The following is a 21967-nucleotide window of genomic DNA, read 5'->3' on the forward strand; positions in this document are numbered from 1 at the left end:
CACACACACACACACACACACACACACACACACACACACACACACACCCCTCCCTCTTCCAGTTACTATCTTTGTAGATCATCCTCGCTTCTAAAGCAGTAGATTCTTTTGCCCTGGTATTCTAACATATAATAAAATCATACCGTATGTTTTCTTTTTTGTTTGTCTTTATTTGACTCATCATTCTGTTAGTGAGATCACTGTGTGTCATTCCAGTTCTTTCATTCTCATTGCTGTGTAGAATTTCACTGTGGGGATATACCAAAATGCACACATCTTTTCTAATCTTGATGAATGTTAGGGTAGTGTCCCATGTGGGGCTATTATGAGTAAAGCTCCTAAGGGCTTTCTCCTACATGTCTTTTGTTGTACAAGTGAGTACATTTTTCTTGTTATATACCTAAGAGTGGAAATTGCTGAGCTATAGAATGTGGTATGTTCAATTTTAGTAGATACCAGAAAAGACAAATTTTTGATGACTTTGCAGCTTAGCCATGGGTATGGGTTTTTGTTTGTTTTCACTGTGGTCTTTTCATCATATATACTGTTGCTTTGGACAAACCATGAGCATAAATGTGATGACAATGGTTAGAAAAAATGCTTGAAGGCTGGCTGTTTCCCTCCTCATCCATCTGCCACCCAGAGCACAAAATGGGTTGTTTTCTTTCTTTTTCACTTTTTTTAAACAATGCAAACAAAAAGGAGTAGAGAAATAGAAACCATCCCTGGCCATAAATTACACAGTTTGTTCTTGGGAAGCCATATAATAGTTATAACATCCATCTTAGCAAACTTGGGCAGATGGTGGGTTTACCCTATATTCAATCTCCCATGAGGGGGATGCATGACACATTACTTTAAACTCAGAAACTAGAGCTAAAGGGGTGTGAGTCTTTTCTTTCTAAGAAATAACTACATGCACCCTTAGGGGTGAGGACATTCCTGCTCATTCCTAGAGATTCTGTCTCAGTGGAGTTAATATCAGGGGAAAACACTTACATGTTTAACAGGTTCCTCAGTGAATTATTTAAGTTATTTAAATTAAATTTTGAACAGATAGTACATTTACACGATTCAAAAATCAAAAAGTAGTATATAAAAAGATAAACAGTGAAGAGCCTTCCTTCCACACTGTTCCTTATTCGCCTAGTACCCTCCATAGTAACCACATTTACTACTTTCCTCTGTGTCCTTCCAGATCTTTCTCTATCAAAACATAAATAGCGGGGCTTCCCTGGTGGTGCAGTGGTTGGGAGTCTGCCTGCTGATGCAGGGGATGCGGGTTCGTGCCCCGGTCCGGGAGGATCCCACATGCCGAGGAGCGGCTGGGCCCGTGGGCCATGGCCGCTGAGCTTGCGCGTCCGGAGCTTGTGCTCCGCAACGGGAGGGTCCGCAACAGTGAGAGGCCCGCGTACCGCATTTTGATAGAAAAAGATAAGGAAGAACACAAAAGAAAACATAAATAGCTACAGAGTTAATTTTTAAAGATTTATAGCCTTTCATCGTGTGAGTGTATCACACGGCATTTAATCAGTCTCCGACTAATGGATATTTAGGAGCTCATTTTTTGTTGTTACAAACAATACTGCAGTGAATATCCTTCCCTATGCGTCACATCCAATGTCAAATAAATTTCTCGGACTGCTGGGTCAAAGACTACACGTGATAGTAATTTTGACAGACATTGACAAATTTCCCTCCCAAGGAAATTCACCTTTACCATCAATGAATGAGGGTACGTATCTCCCCAAAACCTTTGCCAACACAGTGTATCATCAATCTTCTAAAATTTTGCTAATAGGTAAAACGTGACAAAATATTTTTTAATATGCACTGTCTTGTTATCAGTAGATTTTTACCAAATGTAATGAAAAGCCTTCTGCAGTTCCTTTTTTGAAAGTGTGCCTTATTTTTTTCTGTTGATTTGATGGTTTTTCTTATTAATTTATCTATTAGAGAAATGAGCCCTTTATTTGTGATGTGATTACAAATGTTTGTCCCAGTTTTTTGTTTTTTTTTTTTTGCGGTACGCGGGCCTCTCACTGTTGTGGCCTCTCCCGTTGTGGAGCACAGGCTCCGGACGCGCAGGCTCAGCGGCCATGGCTCACGGGCCCAGAAGCTCCGCGGCATGTGGGATCCTCCCGGACCGGGGCACGAACCCGTGTCCCCTGCATCGGCAGGCGGACTCTCAACCACTGCGCCACCAGGGAAGCCCTGTCCCAGTTTTTTTGCTGCTGTTAGTTTGTCTTTTGAGCTTGTAGATATTTTTTTCCACAGAGATCTATGTTTTTTGTGGTCACACCTATCAATCTTTTTTATGGCTTCTGGAGTTTGAGTCGTAATTCAAAAATCCTTTTCACTCAGGTTACAAAATAATTTTCTCCTGTTTTCTATTTTGGTGGCATTTTTAATATTCGGAATTTTTCTTGGTGTAGAGTATGAGAGATGAATACAACTTCTCAAATGATTATGAGAACCAAAATTTAAGAACTGCCACCATTGAACTGCACCAAGATCTGACAAACTCTTTGTGTTGATCGTATCTGCTCATCATCCCGAGACTTCTGTCTTTCAAGTGTCTACTATACCACACTTAGTTGCCTTTTCCCTCTCCCATCTCATTTGCTTTTAAAATTTTTCATTATGAAATACATTACTTTAAAATATGAAATGTATTATGAAATAATTTCACAAGAGTAAATATCATGAGGGTTTAAGGAATAATAAAACAAACTTCTCATGTAATAATAGTAATAAACTCCAGCTTTAAAAAATAGTTATTCCCTTCCTTCACCATGTACAGCATCTCTAGAAGTTTCTATCCCTCTGGAAGGTAGAGGGAGGTACCCTATGTGTTTCTGAATTGTTGAATTTCAGGATATTCCTACCCCCAATACCCTTAAATCCAGTGAGGCTTGACTTAAAAACCCCAGAGCATGTAGCTCAGCTACTGGGTCCTACCCCACCACCCACAAGTCTCAGTGATATCTGTGGCTTAGTGAATATACGTTCGTATACACTAGGGTCAGTGAAATGGGGAAGCTTCTTTATGGGTTGTAACTTCCTGGAAGAGTCTGGGACACAAGAGGGATTTTGCATTGTGGTTGAATGAGGGTCCCAGCTTGGTTTGAGTCTGGGCTCTATCATTAGCTAGCTGTGGCCGTAGACAAGTCATGTCACCTCTCTGAACCTCAGTTTCCCTATCTAAAAAGTGAAAGGGCTGGATTCTCCAATCTCTGAAATAATTCTGAGATTCTTTTACTTGTGTCAACACTCGAACACTTATTTAGAACTTTCCAAAATCCAGACAAACCACAATTATAAACAGCTGTCATCTTTGCAGAAAGGATTTAGAGTAATTCTCCAAAGCTGGGTGTCTCCAAGCCTGGCCAGTGGACCAACTCTACCTGAATCAAATGGTTACTTGTAAAAACGCAAATTTCTGGACCCAACACAAGACCTTCTCTTTAATGATGGAGCCTGTGAATTTGCATTTTGACAAGCATGCTGCTGCTCCAGGTGATTTTGATCCAAGCTAAAATTTGAGAACTGCTATTCTAAAAGAGTTCAGTAAATACATTACGCATATAAAGAGTAAGCCAGCCAATATAAACATGTAGCTTATCTTCGGGATGCAGAATCACCTAAGACCATAGGGACAGAGAAACTTGAAACTGAGTTGTTAAGTGTCACTTGAAACTAAGTTGTTAAGTATCATTGTTTGTTGAAATGTGTAATAAATGGGAGATAAAGTATCCCAGAAAATATCAAGTAAATCAGTGAGAAAATAGGATTTGCACCGAATGTTTGTTGTACAAACATTGATAGGTAAGGTTTTCCAGGAACAAGTCTGTTCTGACATGTGGGGTTCTCCCTAACCAAAGGCGGACGGGCATTTCATGACCCCAGGTTTCTACACCAGCGTTTCGCAAAGCGTAGCCTGAGTCTAAATCAGTAGGGGTGCTGATAAAGATGTGCATTCTTGAGCCCCACTGAGCCAACAGAACCAGAATCGCTGGGGCAGGGGCCTGGGAATCTGCATGCGGTAACAAGCGCTTCAGGTGATTCTGATGCACACTAATCAAATTTTGGGACCATCTGCTTTAGAAGAGGGAACTGAAGCTGAAATGAGTGGAGACAGATTTAGATTTATAAATGCTCAGTCATCAGAAGCTGATGTTCTCCAAGCAGTTTTGGCAAGTAGGCCAAACTGCAAGCATAGCACTTACGCCAGATTTCAATTAAACAATCAACATTCCTACGACTCTGAAGAGGCTAATATTTGAAGACATAGTGGGATGGTTTATGTTTTTTATTTTAACTGGTTTTCATGTCCAATTATGTGTATATAAATCTATGGAAAAGTCCCAGTTTCCTTTAGAAGCTTTAATTTTCGGAATCAGGCCCCCCAGTCCCCTGTCTGATTTCATTTTCAGCCCAACAATGTTGGGAAACAGACGGGCATCTTTTGCCTTCACTTACATTGAGTAGTTTGGGAGAAGAATTGGAAAGGAGGGTTGCCTTTTGCCAGTAGGCATTTTTCTACAAGGCCCAAACTGTATAATGTGTCTGTAAAAATCAAAGGATGAGGGTGGTCACATCTATTTGCAAGTGTCAGAACTGTCTTTATTGAAGAGGTGAGCACTGAACCCCTGTTCTAAGACACAGCTTCTCCAAGCCTGTAGGGGTGAGGAATCCCTGTTTTGAGAGGTTAATTCATTGAATATTGAGAGATGGTGTCCTGTGAGGAATGGACAGGACCAAGAAGAGGAAGGGCTCAGAATGAGCAGAGGCGTGGAGGAACACACATTTAGGTTTGGATGAGTTAAGTCGGCAGTGCCTTCAGGACAACGTCGTCATATTTCATCTCTGCATTGATTGAAACCTAACCATCTGTGAGATGCAGCTCCAGGCGCTTCACATGCATAATCTCGTTTAATCCTCAGAACACTCCTAAGAGCTGAGTACTATCACTCCTATGACCTGAGTATTATTATTCCTTTGAGCTGTGTACTATTACTCCTATGCGCTGGGCACTTTAAGCGATGAAGAACCTAAGGCTCTACAAGGTTAACTAATTACCCAACACGCTATTTAACTAAGAACTTACATTGTAGAATCATTGACTGTAGGAGTTGGGCTTGCTTCCCAACTTGGCAATGCCAGGGAGGCAGCTGGATATATGAGGTCAGAGCTCAAGGGAGAAATGGAGACCGAAGTTACATATTATATTATTGGGGAGGAAGAAATGTTCCTCTACCCTTCTAGATTCTTATGGCCGGTTTGAGAATTAAACCGACGTGAGGCATATTAACAAGAGAAAATCAAACAGAAGTTTAATAACGTGTATACGTGAGAGAGACCTGAGTAACTCTCCAAAATGGCCAAACCCTCACCTTAAATACTATCTTCAGCTAAAGACAAAAGAGGATGTTGAGGGTAGTGGTTTGGGACTTCAGAGGGGAGGAAGGCAATTCATATGGAGATGGGGAGCAAATGTTTGGTAAATAAACACCTGTTGGACCAGGCAGAGACAGTGTCCTACACTCTGATCTCTAGGCCCTGCCTAGAGTTTTCCTCACCACACTTAGCCCACCGTATTCTCTGCTGGTAGCTCTAATCTGGGAACAGGCCCTCAATCTAGTTCTTTCAGGCAGTTAGGAGGAAGGTCACAGTTTCTTCTTGAGTCTTTTGGGCCCTGATTGTTTTCAGCTTGAAGTAATCTGCATGCCATAGAGATTCTTTGCGGAGGTAAATTTTATATATATGTATATATATATTTAATATTGTATATAATATACATGTATTATATAATACATAATTATCAATTGACAATCTGGGTGTTGATAAGATCATAGCATCCTTCTTTCCATCCTCAAAGGAAACTGGTCCAGGGATGTTGAACTTGCCAAGGTAGACCAGGAAGGCATAAGGATGCTCATAGATGTTGAGTTGCCATGCAGAGCAAGTTCTTTCAAGGGTGCCATCTGAGCATGATTTATGAGCAATATTTTGTCAGTCAAGCAGAATCCCACTCAGAGGGTTCATTTCCAGATGCTGAGTTCGATAACAGGTGTAGACCTCAAGGTTCGGTGAGCTGTTCTCTTAACTGGAATAGCGTCGTCTCCAGAGGACATCAGATCTACAGTGACCTGGTTTCTGAGATCCACCCCCACACTGCAAGTAAAGCTCAGAAATAATTGCTACCACATCAGAGAGGTAGGAATTTTACCCTTAATAAAAACTCAAGGAAGCAGAGACATCTTTTTTGTACTTGAAATGATCTCTTGTGAAACTCCATTAAAACTATATGAATGGATGTTCAAGGCCACCCATAAAGTATTAAAAATAGAAAAAAATGGGGGAAAAGTTGAATAAAGTGGGATCCCAATTCTGTAAAGATGGAAGGAGAAGGAAAGAGAAAAGAAGAAAGGAAACTGAAATGAAATACATCAAAGGTTATCAGAGATATTGCTAGATGATGAGGGTTGTGGGCTTCTTTCTACCCCTTTTATACTTAACACATTTTCTGCAACAAAAGTATTTCTTATAATAAGAAGAAAAAAAGTTTCTTCTGAACATAATTCTTCAGTTCTTCCTGCATTTCCTTCGGGGATTTGTACACATGTTCATAGTTTACACACACTGAATCGGTGTCCATGCAAATCTGTTTGACTTTTCTCAGTTAAATCTGTACAGTTTTGTTGGACAATTATCACATTTAATGACTAGGAGATATTTCACTGAGCTAGAGGAAGATTGATTAATTTAACTTTTACTGCTATGCATTTTCATCATACCTTGTCTGGCATTGGAGGGCCCTCCAAGAAATAGTTATTTCAGAAACCTTGCTGATACCATTATTGTACCAATTTGTTCACAATGTCATCCTACCTCATTTCTCAGACTTCTGTACAGTAAACAGCATTGTCTTTCTTCACTGTAAGGTTCTTCTATCTTGTGGACAACGCAAGTCCTGTAACTTCTTGTAGTGTTCTTTTTGCTTGGGTTTCTACATAATTCGGAGCTTAATTTATGATCTTCTGTTAGCAACTGCGGAGAGCTTATGGCCTGAATATCTGCTTTCAGACTTCCCCTAAGCCCTTACCTGCTATTCCATCTCAGAATTCAGTTCACTCAAATTGCTTTATCGATATGTTTAAACCTTCTTCTACTGCAGTTTGAATAACCTGCCTGAATTGTTTTGGAAACTAAGAGAGGTATTTCAAACTGATAGATACCATTTACTGGGAGCTTACCTATGTGCCAGGTACTGTTTTGAATGCTTTGCCTGCAGTATCTTATTTAAACCTCATAACAACCCTACGAGATAGTGATTTACAATCGAAGAAATAGGCACAGAGAGATTAAAATAGCTCGTCTGTGGTCACACTAGCTCCAGAGCCTATGCTTTGAGTCACAACTTAAAATACTAAATATGAACATTCCCGTAACAGTGCACAATTAGCCTATTTCTAATTACGCAGTATTATACAAAACCAAGAACTAATTTTGTTCATAATTCAAAATGTCTCTTTTTCCTTTGAAAGACTTGATACTGCTTTTAAAACGGTCAATATTTCTTCTTTTATTGAAATGGAGAAAAAAAATGAACTCACAGAGGATAACCAACCAAAACAGGATGTATTCCTTGCATTCGGACACACGTGGTTAGGAAATTCTCCCTGGGGAGACTGAACAAGCAGGAGCTTCCTGGCAGATTCCATCTCCTTGTCTCCTTAGGAATCACCTCTGCTTATTGATTGTCAGATGCACGTGGAGACTTCAAATGTGTCATCTCATTTCATCCTGATTCAACTCTGCCAAATAGGTGTTCTCTCCACTTTGCAGAAGGTGAAACTGAGGCTCAAGGAGCAGAAGCAACTTGTTCAAAGGTTACGTGATTGGCAGAGCTGGCATTCAGACTCAGCCCATCATCTCTTTCTACTCATGACATCTAACTGTCTGCTTGTCCTGACAAGTGAAGGATTCCGGGAAGGGTTGGACATCTTTGTTATGAGGCGTATGAGGCTAGGGGGGCGGGTGGAGAGGTAGAACCAGGGAAGTTGGCGCTCCTGCCCATCAGTGGCTCAGGTTTGGAAAACCTCAGTAGTGTGCTTCCTTTCTCTCCACTGTGAAAACTGTAAACAAGCTCCCACTGACCCAGGTGCTAAATGGTCTCGGTGTTAAAGCATCAGCCCTGTGTGTTCTCTTGCTCTAGCAGCAGGGGGAGGAGTGAGTTTTCCTGGTGCTGGGCTAGCTCAGGCCATGGGAGGCCTTAGCACAGGTTGGGAGATGCTGTCCATACCCCGTGGTGAGTGCTTGGGGCCTAGACAGCAGCCTCTGCCTTAGCAAGTCCAGCCTCATTCCATCGAGAGAAATGCAGGTGGAAGAGCAATAGGAATTCAGGTACCACGCCTCAGCTTTCCCCACTGTGGTAGTTCCCTGTGGCTGCCATAACAAATAACTACAAACTTGGGGGTTTAAAACGAGAGAAATGTATTCTCCCCCGGTTCTGGAGTCCAGAAGTCTAAAAGCGAGGTATTGGCAGGGCCACGCTCCGTCCGAAGGCTCTGGGGAGAAATTCCTGTCTCTTCCCGTTTCTGGGGCCTCTTGGCTTGTGGAAGCATCGTTCAGATCTCTGCCTCTGTCTCCATATGACCTTGTTCCTTGCGTGTCTCCTCTTTTTTCAAATATATTTATTTATTTATTTTTGGCTGCGTTGGGTCTTTGTTGCTGCACGCGGGCTTTGTCTAGTTGCCGAGAGCCGGGGCTACTCTTCGTTGCAGTGTGCAGGCTTCTCATTGCGGTGGCTTCTCTTGTTGCAGAGCACGGGCTCGAGGCGCGTGGGCTTCTGCAGTTATGGTGTGTGGGCTCAGTAGTTGTGGCTCGCAGGCTCAGTAGTTGTGGCGCACCGGCTTAGTGGCTCCACCGCATGTGGGATCTTCCCAGACCAGGGCTCAAACCCGTATGCCCTGCATTGGCAGGCGGATTCTTAACCACTGCATCACCAGGGAAGTCCCTCCTCTTCTTATAAGGGATTCTTCTTCTAAGTCATCAGATTTAGGACCCACCTAAATCCAGGATGATTTTGTCTTGAGATCCTTCACTAATTACATCTGGAAAGACCCAATTTCCAAATAAGATTACATTCCCAGGTTCTGGTGGATGTGAATTTTGGGAGGACACTATTCAACCCAACACACTCCCTTAGGCACCAGTGTCCGACAGGTGTCCGACGTGAGCACTGCCACAGAAGGCTCACCTCCGGGGTCTGTGGGGGAGGCCTCACCCCCCAGCGCTCCACCCGAGTATGCGCTGTGGGGAGTGACCTTGTAGTGCACCCCAATGCCCAGTGCACATAAATGCAGTACGGGCTCCTGGGTGTAGACCGCCACCATTGGGCAATGCGATTATTTTGCTAGCTAGTGTCCATCCCTGCTTCCTAATCTCAGTTGCTTAGTTGTCCTTGCTCTGTGCCAGACGCTCTTGTAAGCACTTTACCTATAATTCTTCATTTAATCTTCACAACCGCCCCGTGAGGGTTGGTATGTCCAGCATCTCCACTGTGTACACAGAGAAGCTATTGCTGGGAGTGGGGGAGAAATTATACTCTACTCTTCTAGCTTTTTCCTGGCTGGTTGAAGAATTAAATTGACAGGAGATAGATTAACAGGAGAAAGTCAAACAAAACTTTAATAACATATATACATGGGAGAGACCCAGGAGAACTGGGTTACTTACCAAAATGGCCCAAGCCTCACCTTAAGTACCGTCTTCAGCTAAAGACAAAAGACGATGTTGGGGGTGGGAGTTTGAGACTTCAAAGGGGAGGAAGCTGTTCACATGGAAATGGAAGAGCAAATGCTTGGTAAATAAATGTTTGCTGCACCAGCAGAGACAGTGGGACACAGAGAGGAGTCTGATCTCCAGGCCCTGCCTGGTTTCCCCCAACACACTTAGCCTGTATTCTTTGCAGACATCTCTGGTGGTAGCTCTATTCCGGGAACAGACCCTTCATCTAAGTTATTTAGGCAGGTAAGGAGGAGGTAAAAAGAAAGGCTTCCTGAGTCTTCGTTTCTTAAAAATAATCAGCCTGACTTAGTCTTCATGCCTAAGAGACACAATTTAGGACGGCACATTTGGCCCCCCTGCGCTGTCATGCAGAGGTTAAGTCCCTGGCCAGGCAAGTAAGCTTCAGAGCTGGGATTTGAACTGACTGTAGCATTTATGCCCTTAACCACTATGCTGCATTGCTTCTCATTAAAAAATATATTCTCATTGTAAAAAATGCAGATAAATAAGCATCCATTTGACCACGTCCCAATCCCAAATCACCCCCACCCCCACCAGGTAAGCACTGTTATCTGTCTGATATACGTGCCATTTCTCCTTTGTTAGATGCATTTGCATATATTTATATGTTCACACATAATTATAAAATTTTGTTCTGTGGGATGCTATCAAACTCTGTGCAGTAAGGCACAGTTTGGTTTTCAATTAATAATGTGGTTTTTTTCCCAAGAGAAATTAAATTTATTTTGAGCTTAATTGTGAGATGTAGCAAAAGCAGTGCCTACCGTGAAATTTATGCCATCAACCAAATACACTGGTAAAAAAATAGATGGGTAAACTATGCAAGCATCTACCTTAGAAAAAAATAAGAAGAGAATGTAACAACAAAGTAAGCAGAATAAAATTATAAAAATCAGAAACGAAATTAATGTAATTGTGGAGAATTGAAGGAGAAGAAAAATTTTAAGCTAGTTCTATGAGTTTTTTGGTTTTTTTTTGGCTGTGTTGGGTCTTCGTTGCTGCACATGGGCTTTCTCTAGTTGCAGCGAGCGGAGGCTACTCTTCGTTGCGGTGCACGGGCTTCTCACTGCGGTGGCTTCTCTTGTTGCAGAGCACGGGCTCTAGGTGCGCGGACTTCAGTAGTTGTGGCGCACGGGCTTAGTTGCTCCGCGGCATGTGGGATCTTCCCGGAACAGGGCTTGAACCTGTGTCCCCTGCATTGGCAGGTGGATTACTTTTTTTTTTCTTCACACACACTGTATTTTATTTTTACAAGAGGTAAATAGACTGACACCAAGCATTGTAAATGGATGGCCACAACAAAAGCAACAATGATTGCAATTACCAAACACGAAACACACTCATACTGTGTCATAATATTGACATTCAGTCCAGTAATCTTCCACTCTAACAGCTCCTTTACTTTGCAGTGAAAATTGATTTGTATATTTTTTGCCTCTGAGTCCTTGTGGGATTTTTTTTTTTTCACTCAAACAGAAAGTCGCAAAAATTATAATCATCCTCATCAGTTCTCTCAGTCCCATGTAATTAATTTTTTTTCATCTTGATCTTTTGTTAGCACTTTTATGAATTCATGCTATCAAACAGTAAGGCACAGTTTGGTTTTCAATTAATAATGTGTTTGAGGCGCCTTCCATATCTTTAGGTGTCTTTTGCCTTCATTCTCTTTGACAGCTGGAAAGAATTCCATGGTTTGCATACATCACAGTTTATTAGACTGTTTCCCTCCAGGGAGCTCTTAGTAATATGGGCACGTTAAAACTCCATGATGAGTCCTCTAGGCACTTCTGCAAGTAATTCTCTAGGAATGATCTCAAGAAGTAGAATTTCTGGGTCAGAGTATTTATATCTTCTAGAAGAGGTTAATCTTATTCAACTGATTGATTGATTGATTGATTTACTTATTTTCTGAGTGACCCCATGGTGCAGAGCATCAACTTTGGATTGAGAAATACCTAGCTTCATATTCTGACTCTGATAATTACCAACTGTGTGACCTTTGGCAAATTAAATAACCTCTCTGAGACTGTTTCCCACATCTTTCAAATCCTGTCTCCCAGATTCCTTTGAGAATTAAATGAATTGACTTAGGGAAAGTAGCCGGCACTGTATCAGACACGTAATAGGGTTTCATTAAATATTGATTCTTTTCCCAGTCTCTCACTTTCATATATTTTCTGGCCTTTGAGAGTCCCTGTCTTTCAGTCCTAGTGTGCGGCAAGTTTAGCACGATCATTGTCACTACCAGGAGTGGGTTATGGTGCTTAAAAGCCAGCATCCTGGATTCGAATTCCCGCTCTGCTAACATTCAGCTGTGGGACCTTAGACAAGTTAATTAACTTCCTAGATCTCGTTTTTTTTGTTTATAAGATGATGGTAAGTATGATTTCTTCACTTCGGAAACATAACTTAGGAACTTGCACTTAGAACTGTTGTAAGGATTAAATGAGATATGCAGGCAAAGAGCAGTGTCTGGCACATAGGGAACATTCAGGAAAAGTCTGAACAAAGAAAACATTCTCTGTAACATGAGCATTTTTCATAATACGCTGTGCACCATGGAATACCTGCAGTAGAATGTTTACTCTGATCCCAACCCTTGAAGAGTATCTACTAAGAAACTCTATAAAAGATTTACGTGTCAGCTGGAATCAATACCTTTCCTATGGCAGAACATGAGTGGTAACATGAAGAAAGAATAGCATTTGCATAGTGCTTTATAATTCATCAAGCAAATTCATAGCCATTCCTTCCTTCAACCAGAGTACGACCACATGGGAGAGGTTGTTTTCCTTCTGGTCAGATGGGGAAATCAAGGTTTGGATATGTGCACAGACTTACCCAAAACCCCACAGTAGTGCTCCTCTGACCCGACATCCCACCTGAGGACATGCGCTCAGATTTGGGAAGCCCTGCAGCAGTGCCTCGAGGATGCGTTGCTTTGGCAGGTGGTAGACAGGTCTGGGAGCACTGACTCTGCGGAACACCCAGGACTGAGACCTCCAGCCTTCGGTTTTTCTCTTCTGAAAAATTAAAAGATTGCATTACATGATCTATCACCAACTTGGACAAGGTTAGTTTGTTAAATTCCATGTTAAATTCAACAGTAACGAAGAGGGGATTTTCTGTATCACTTTAACCTTTTCCTGCTTTTGTGGTTGTTAGTCAGTAGGCAAACTGTATGTTTGTATTGTGTTTGCCCTTGTTTCCTTCCCTCCTTCCCTCCCTCCCTCCTTCCCTCCCTCCCTCCTTCTCTCCTTCCTTCCCTCCTTCCCTCCCTCCTTCCCTCCTTCCCTCTTTCCTTCCCTCCCTCCTTCTTTCCTTCCTTCTTCCCTCTCTCTCTTTCTCCATCTCTCTGCCTCCCTCTCCCTCCCTCTTGTCTCTTAGTCTCTCCCTGTAAGTCCATCTCCCTCTCTTCATTCTCTCCCTCTCTGTCTTAACCTCTTTCTCCTTCTCTGTCTCTTTCCCTCACTCTCGCTTTCCTGTTCTTTCCTTTCTCTCTTTCTCTCTCACTGTCTTCCCATTTTCCTTGGAGCCTGCTTCCATCTGTATTTTTCCCTCCCTCGTTTCCTCCCTCCTTCTCTGCCTCTCTCTGTCTCAGTCTTACGGTACTGCACAGAATTTTCTCAGTTAAAAAGTAAATATTCACCATCCATCTTTTTTACCCAATTCACAGTGAATATTACTGGAAGAATTAATCAACACAAATTAAACTGACAACAACAAAAAGCACACAGAGTGAAATTTGTTATTGACTACAAAGTCATAGACGACTTGAATCTTCTTGGCCACTTTTGCCTCTCTGAACAGTTTTGACCCAGAAGAATTGGACTTGGTGGCAACCATACCCACAAAAGAAAACTCAAAATGGCAGAAGTTATAAATTAGTAAAATGTATTATGGTCCAAATTCTGATTAATGAATCAAATCCTTATAAAATTCCAACACAAAAGAATTGATCCCAGTGAAAGTAGTTTCCAAAAAACTTGGAAACAATTCAACTATGCTATGCGAGACATTGATCTAGGAATTAAATTAATGTAACAGACTTTGCTCTGAAAAATGCTTCCTTAGTGAAAGTGCATCAGTGTGGGTACAATTCTGACTTTGAAGTTTGTATTCACAAACTCAGAGTCATAATGTGATTCTAGGCCATTTTCCTGGAGCCTATTTTAGACCATCCCGTGCTGATGTCAGGTACAATCTCTGTATGTATTGAGTGTCTCCTGCCCAAGCAGGCACATTCAAAGGTATCCTCAGGGGTACCACTTCTTGGCCCATGAATGCCCTTCACCCACTAATAGCCCTGTGTCTGGGTGCTTGATGATGACCTGCACCATCGCTTCTCTGCGCAATGACATCATCACTGCCCCAGCAAAGTCCTGAATTTGCACCAGGGTGTGCAATTTCCAAAACACCTTCACTCCCGTTTCCATCCATCCAATATCCAGCCCTGTGAATGAGCTACTCCCCCATCTTACAGATGAGAAAACCGAAGCTCGAAGAGGTCCCACGACTGGGTCTCATTCATAGAGCTGGCAAAGGTGGACCTGAACCCCGTCCACTGTTCCACAGTTGCCCAAACGTGCTGACTGGCCTGAATTACTGGCTGACGTGCTCCTCCTCCTAGCGAGGCTTTGATGTGCCCTAAAAAAATACATTCAGTTCTCATCAAAGAGATTCGTTCTCTTTAATTAATTAATTTATTTATTTATTTGGTTTTGGCAGCGCTGCGCACAGGCTTTCTCTAGTTGCAGCGAGCGGGGGCTACTCTTCGTTGCGGTGCGTGGACTTCTTGCTGCGGTGGCTTCTCTTGTTATGGAGCCTGGGCTCTAGACATGCGGACTTCAGTAGTTGTGGCTCACGGGCTCTAGAGCGCAGGCTCAGTAGTTGTGGCGCACGGGATTATTTGCTCCGCGGCATGTAGGATCTTCCCAGACCAAGGCTCGAACCCGTGTCCCCTGCAATGGCAGGCAGATTCTTAACCACTGTGCCACCAGGGAAGTCCCCAAAGAGATTCTTAATTCTCAGTAATGCTTTAGACTAGACCTCCAAAACATACACACATAACACACACACACACACACACACACACTCTGGTTTCATTAATTCATCAGAACAAGTCAATGTCTAGTTAAAGACTTCTTGAATGTTAATGAATGAATAATTAATTTTAACTATATAATTAGCCTTTAAATGTGCTGAGACCCCCAGAGAGCATCTGAAAACATGCATGAGGAGATGATGAGCTAAAGCCGGAAACTTTTGATTAGGAAATGTCAAGCCACTTGACAATACAAGTCCCTTTCCCCAAAGGGGCCATGCCTTGACTGGGGGCCATGGTGTCCCCTCTTATAGGGAGAATCAGCTTTGCCGGTAAACAGTCTTGGGGCCAGGAGTGAACATTCAGGCCATCGTGTAGGTACAGGAGAGACCAACGGAAGTAACAGGGTCAGATCTACACACTCCAGAAAGCTGTGGCAGCTCTTCAAAGCTGTCAAAGAATCTGGCAGGAAACTGCTGGGTTAAAGTGGCATGGAGCGCACATGACAGTCCTCCTTACTTTGCTTCTTGGCAAATTTGCAGAGAGGAGGTCTTATTTCCCCCTCTCATTCTGAATTACTGTCTTTTTTTATCGTTTGCTTTCCTTGAGGGCTGCAGGTGACAGGGAGAGGGTGACAGCACCCACACAGCCTCCGTGATGCCTGGCGGGGGGTGGGCACATCACACAGCCAGCACAGCACAGCATGAATTTTCAGACTCCGGTTCTGTTCCAGCCCTTGCACTGGGGAGCCGAGATGTCGTTTCATTTGTCACAAATGTTTGGAGCAGTGCTCGCCCTTCTGTAGGGAGCAGAGGCAGAGAGGCGGGCTGGGTAGGGCCTCTGTCCCCATCACGGTTCTCAGACCGGATCTTTGAGCCTCACCCACCCAGTGGAAGAAGCACTGAGCCAGTGACAGCCAGTGGCTCGGTAGGAGCTGGGAAGGCAGAGACATAGATGATCTCCCCTTGAAAAGCAGGAGAAGAAAACACCAAGCAGAGAAGCGTCACTGTGTTCCCTCCCTGTGAGCCCTTAAGCTTCCAGCTGATGGCTCTGAGTTCTGAGGGGCTCTTCCCTCCCATGCCAGCCTGTAATCTCTGTGTTGTTCCAACTCCAGTGCTGCCAATTACGCTGCAGCCTAAGATGTCACTCGGTCTCCCACCATCGCAGCTCCAATCCCCCGAATGCTTTTGGTCTAAATTGGGCTTCAGGTGGCCTTTTTCTCTTTCTGACCCCCTACCCTCAACCAGAAGCTGTGGCCATCTATGCCTAAATGTCTCCCAGACATGTAGGATAGGATGTGTTGAGGGCAAGAGATGTTTTCTGTGGAGGTGACTCGAGACCTTACAGGGCTATGCATATCCTGGGAAAGAGAGAGATGAAACTGAACGACCCACCAAATCTTTTGAAACTGACGACTCTGGTCTGATCCTTCCACTTTTTTCATAACGCTGGGCTTCATGTAGAGCTGTAACCCCCAGTCTGAATCTCAAAGTAGTAGACAGAGCTGTTTCCATTTATTCCACAAGTTTTATGGGTAACATGGTCAGAGTAGTTAGGTCTGTGACCTTTGTCATCAGACTGTGTCAAGTCCAAATGCTGCTTTGATGCTTACCTAAGCTGGTCAGCTGTGTCCCTTACTTTACCTCTCAGTGCCTCCGTTTCCTCATTCCGTGGGGACGGCAGTAGTGCATCCATCTTTGCTCAGTTAAAAGGACTCAGTGAAATGAGATAATGTGTATAAAGTATTCAGGACTGGATTTGTCCCACAGAATGCATAAAAGTTGTAAGCTCCTTTGCTGTAAAATCTGAATTCAATTGCACACATCTGTGTGTCTTGAGCATTGGTTATGTGCCGGGCACTGCGCACACATCTCCTTATATAACATCGCTTTATTCCCAACAGCCCTCGAAGGGCAGGTAACGTCTGCTCCACTTTGCAGCGAGAAGAATGAGGCTCAGAAATACAGGTGCCTTGTTCCAAGTCTTTGAACACAAAGCCCACTCTTGAGGATGTCAGTGAGTTTTACATCTTTTCTTTTCAACAATGGGAACATTTTTCCTTCAGTGGGAAAGAGATCAAAGGCACAGGTCTTTGAGTCGGAGCAAGGAGAGCCCAGGGCCCTCGCTCCCTCCACCTCCCCCGCCCACCGGGAGCCACCGTGCCGGCCACTTCAGTAGCTGCCGGCCACGTGCGGCCATTTACACCAGAATCTAAATTAATGAAATGAAATAAAATTTAAAACTCAGGTTCTCAGTTGCACTAATCACATGTTAAGTGCTCAATATTTCCATCATCGTAGAAAGTCCTCCTAGACAATCCTGCCATAGAGGGTTTGCGTACAGAGTTCGGAAATACTGCCGATGAGCTCAGGCTGCCTTAGCCTCTCAGAACCTCACCTGCTCATAGACAACATAGGAGAAAATAATAATAATAAATTTCCCTACTGGGCATTTGTGAGGCCCCGGTGGGACGATGTATGTAAAATGCTGTGCACTTTTATCAAGCATTGTGCAAACAATGGCCTTGTCTATCAGAGGGCTGTGTAAGCCCCAGGATGTTTTTAAACATGCAGGTATCTGTGGCCATTGCATTTAGACCCCAGCTCTCTAGAATCATCAATGAGGGACGGAAGTCACAGTCCACATGGCCCTGTGGTTTCCTTCATGTGTTGTCCTCACTGTGGTCCTGACGTGGCCCTGAGACCACAGAGAGTCTCCCTGGCCAGACCGCTCTAAGAGCGTGGCCGCCAGCCACCCAGACAAGCCAGCGTGTGGTTGCTTTGCTCAGAATTAACTGTCTTTTGCAGCTGTCCTCGCTCTGACTTGATGGCATCTTGCATTTGCAAACTTTGTTTTCCGAGAAAACTTCCCTTTTTCCTTGGGCTCATCCGGCTGTTTTTTGCTCAGCTGAAGATCTGTCATGAAATATGGTAATGATTTGCAGAAATCTGTGCCTGTCCGTAAAATATGAATTTAAACTGCTGTTGGACAACTCTCGTATGAATGCCAGGTACAGTTTTAGATTTCCATTGCAGAAATGCATCAGTGTGTGGTGGGTTAACAGGATGGGGAGGGCTTTCACCCTATGAATACCAACAGGTGACCTTAACATTTGAATGTACCTAAACACACCTGTGTGTGTATTTGTTTGGTTTTTGAGGAATTGAGAGAAGAGAGTTGCAGGAATCTTAGAAAGTGTTACTAAAACCCCAGTTCTCGCCATCTCCATGGCAACATGAAGTATTGAGGTGGCAAGCACCCCAACTTCATTAAGAGTACACATGTTGTCCATTTGTCCTGAAGTCCTCAGGGTACACACGTTATCCAGAGTCTCACTTTCCCTCTTGAGATTGACAGAAGGTGACTCTTGGCTTGCAGAACCGTAGGATGCCACAGTTCAAAAGGACCGCAATGACAACCTCATCTCACAGATGAGAAACCAGCAGTGCAAAAGAAGGAAGTGACTTTCCGAGGTGGCACCATCATAGACGTAAATGTAGACTAGAACTCAGATCCCTTCCACCTGCTCCCCCGCCGCTCCTGTCACACGCCGTACTGCCATCATAACATAAACCAACCTTTAAAAGCCCCCCAACCTGTATTTGCATGGGTCTCAGCATTGCTGGCTGTCCAGAAAGGGTGTTTCCTCTTGGTTCAACAGCTCTGTTTGCCATTTCTGTTGACAATGCCCAGTTTTTCCCCCTCTTCCACTTGGATGATCTGATCCCCTTTTAATACTCTCAGAGTATAAAACTAAGCCTCCAGCCCTACAGCCCTGAGATGAAAGCTTCAGAGTCTTTCTGTTGGTGAGACAAGCCTTGTAGTCTTGCCCCATCTCTAACCATTACAGAAACAAAAAATTAAAGTGAAGAACACAGCTGCAAACCTTCCAAATAGTTTTCTTCCCATAGGGAGTCCTTCAGCAGCTGTCTTTGGAAGGATGCAGCATTTGACATCCTCTTCCTGCCACTTTTATTTTATTTTATTTTATTTTATTTTTGCTTCACTGTTGTATGTCTTCTTGTTAGGGAGTGAAGGGCAGTAAAGTTGAAGAAGTGTCAGGAAGTTGAGTACTCTCCCATTTAGTTTTCCTACCTACATTAGAGTTGAGATATCCATCCCCTGTATTCAAGGTTGATCATTTCAGCCTTGTTAAATAACTTTAAAAATTGGAAACAACATACATGCCCACCAATAAGGATGTAGGTCATGAATTAGACACAGCCGTGCCTTTGAGGGGATTACTGGGTGCTTGCCTTTTGGAGGGTGCTGACTGGGAGGGGTAAACAGGACTTCTGAGGTGATAGTGATGTTCTCTACTTCAGTCTGCATGGTGATTTCAAGGATGTACACATATGTAAAAATTTATCTAGTGCTTTATTCCATATAAGGTATACCTCAATAAAAATAAATGTACCAAAAAATTAAAAAGAGTGCTGTACACTGACTTAGAAATACATTCACTATGTGTGGGGTTAAACGAGAAAAGAAAGCCATTGGTGAAATGGTTTGCGTGGTGTAATTATATTTGGAGAGTTGAAACAGGGTTGGCAAACTATGTCCCATGGGCCAACCTGTGTTTTGCAAATAACCTTTTATTGGAACAGAGTTGAATTCCTTCATTTATGCATTGTCGCTGGCTGCTCTCATGCTGTGTGTTAATTTCCTAGGGCTGTCATAACAAAGCATTACAAGCTGAGAAGCTTAAACGATAGGAATTTTTTGTCTCAAACTTCTGGAGGCTGAAACGCGGAGATCAAGGTGTCAGCAGGGCTGTGCTGCCTCTGAAGGCACTTGGGAAGGATCTGTCCGGGCCTCTCTCCTGGCTTCTGGTAGTTCCGAGGCTTGTGGCAGCATAACTCCAACCTTCACCTGGCGTTCTCCCTGTGTGCACGTCTGTGTCCAAATTTCCCCTTTTTATAAGGACATCGGTCATGTTGGATTAGGAGCCCACCCTGCTCCATATGACCTCATCTTAATTACATGTGCAATGACCCCATCTCCAAATAAGGTCATATTTGGAGGTACTGGGGGGTTAGGACTTCAACATACGAATTTTGAGGAAACACAGTTCAGCTTCATGCTACAACAGAAAGCTGAGTAGTTGCACCAGAGACCAAGCCTAAACTTTATTATCTTGCCTTTATAGAAAAAGTTACCAACCCCTGTTTTAAAAGGAGTGTGTATGTGTGTTTGTGTGTGTGTGTATATGAGGTGTGTGTATACACACATGCATATAAAATTTGGAAAGTTGTTCACAAATTTATTAACAGAGGTTGCCTCTGAGTTATGGAATTATAGGCAATTTTAATTGTATTCTTAATATTTTCTGCATTATTTGGGTTTCTAAAATTTATTATGTAATAATTTTTATAATATAAATGAAACATGTTTCATAAACGTGTTTCTTAGGGCAGGAAGAGACATCATTCCTATTTAGTCTCTCTCCCCTTCCTGCACGATACCATCTGATTCTCCTGTCCCTTAATGGTTTATTTTGTTCTAATGCAAACCTTTCTAAATAGGCCACTGCTCTTCACTGTTGGGAGTGCTAAGGGCAAACACTTGCAAACCAGCATATTTGACTGTTTACTCACTTGGGCATAAGGATTCTTCATGTCTTTATTTAACTGCCTCTTGAAACTTCGAGAGAAAAGGTTCTGGCTTTTATCTCCTCATTAAAAATAGATCCTTTTATGCTGATGGGATGGAGCCGTCATGAATCATCATCTCCCATGTGAAAGAAAGTGTGTGATGCTGGATCAGGCCTTAGGAGCTGGGCCCTGAGACGGTACCTCGCCTTCCCCGTGACTCCCTGGTTTCTTGTCATTGCAGGAAACTGGACGCTTTCATCTATGATGCTGCGGTCTTGAATTACAAGGCTGGGAGGGACGAAGGCTGCAAGCTGGTGACCATTGGAAGTGGGTACATCTTTGCCACCACTGGTTATGGAATTGCCCTCCAGAAAGGCTCCCGTTGGAAGAGGCAGATTGACCTGGCCCTGCTCCAGTTTGTGGGTGATGGTAAGACCTTGGTTGACCCCCTACTTCTGAGGGACTTGAGACCCTCACACTCTCTGTTTTCTAACTGGCTTTCCAGTAGATCTTTGGGTGGTGAGTTTGCTCACCAAAAGTATTTATCGAGTGCTGATCACATGATACCACGATTCTCGTAATGGAAACCAATTACAGACAACTCAGTAAAGTAAAAGGAGTTTATTTTAAGGATGCAGAAGTGTCTATCTCAGTGAATTTAAGAAAGAGTTGAGCAAATAGGTTCAGAGGAAAAAACAGGAACCAGGACAGTCCTGGGGCCTCAACAGCAGGAATTCATAGGTCCTCTCTGTAGAGCAGTGGCTCTCAGTGCGGGGCAGGGATTTTGCCCCCCAGGGGATATTTGGCTGTGTTTGGAGATATTTTTGATTGTTATGACAGGGAGGCTATTTGATACCGGCATCCGTGGGTAGAGGCCAGGGGTGAGGGATGCTGGCAAACATGCTACAATGCCCAGGACAGGCCCCCACATCTCAAAACACAGAATTAATCTGACCCCAAACGTTAATAGTATCAGGGTTAAAAAACTCTGCTCTAGAGCAGTGACATTATGTAACAAGGCTACAATAAGTCCCAATCTCTATTTGCCAAATTCTAAATTTCAAATTCCAGAGGAAGGATTCCTGATGCATTTTGGGTCAAGCACTCTTTCTTGGACCCATCAGGAGTGAATAAGGGGTGGGGTTACGTTGTACTAACACAACAGCTCCAACTATTATCCTATGGAGGAATGAAGGCGAGCCAATCTCTATAAAGGGAACAGTGAGCAGAAATCCCACGGGTTTCCTCTACAGCCCACCTCTCGGCTGCCTATCGTGCAAAAAAAGGCTGTTTCCACCCTCACGGGGCTTACAGTCTAATGGGATGATGGTACTTCTCTACTCATAGCTGGTGATCTCACCGCAGCCCATTGTTCCCTAGCATGGGTTTTAGAATCCTCTCATGGCTCACGTGGCATGCTAGTTACCCTTGGACTTGCCAGAACTGAGACAGGAAAAGCAAAGGCAGCAGAGATGGCAGGTGAACCCTTAAAACTTGAGTAAGTGTGAGTAGG

At 43.4% G+C, this 21967-nt stretch overlaps 1 protein-coding gene across 2 annotated transcripts in view; it reads left to right on the forward strand.

The window, feature by feature from the left end:
* GRIN2A (glutamate ionotropic receptor NMDA type subunit 2A) overlaps positions 1–21967 on the forward strand; it is a 367711-nt gene that overhangs the window by 306275 nt on the left and 39469 nt on the right. For both annotated transcript variants that reach the window (XM_027118303.1, XM_027118304.1), the window contains one exon: positions 20696–20883. In XM_027118303.1, the coding sequence (XP_026974104.1) occupies positions 20696–20883 (188 nt within the window). The remainder of the gene's footprint in view (positions 1–20695; positions 20884–21967) is intronic.

The sequence above is a fragment of the Aethalodelphis obliquidens genome, unplaced genomic scaffold (assembly GCF_003676395.1).
Source record: "Aethalodelphis obliquidens isolate GAN/ISIS:26980383/991018 unplaced genomic scaffold, ASM367639v1 scaffold18, whole genome shotgun sequence".
Lineage (NCBI taxonomy): Eukaryota > Metazoa > Chordata > Mammalia > Artiodactyla > Delphinidae > Aethalodelphis > Aethalodelphis obliquidens.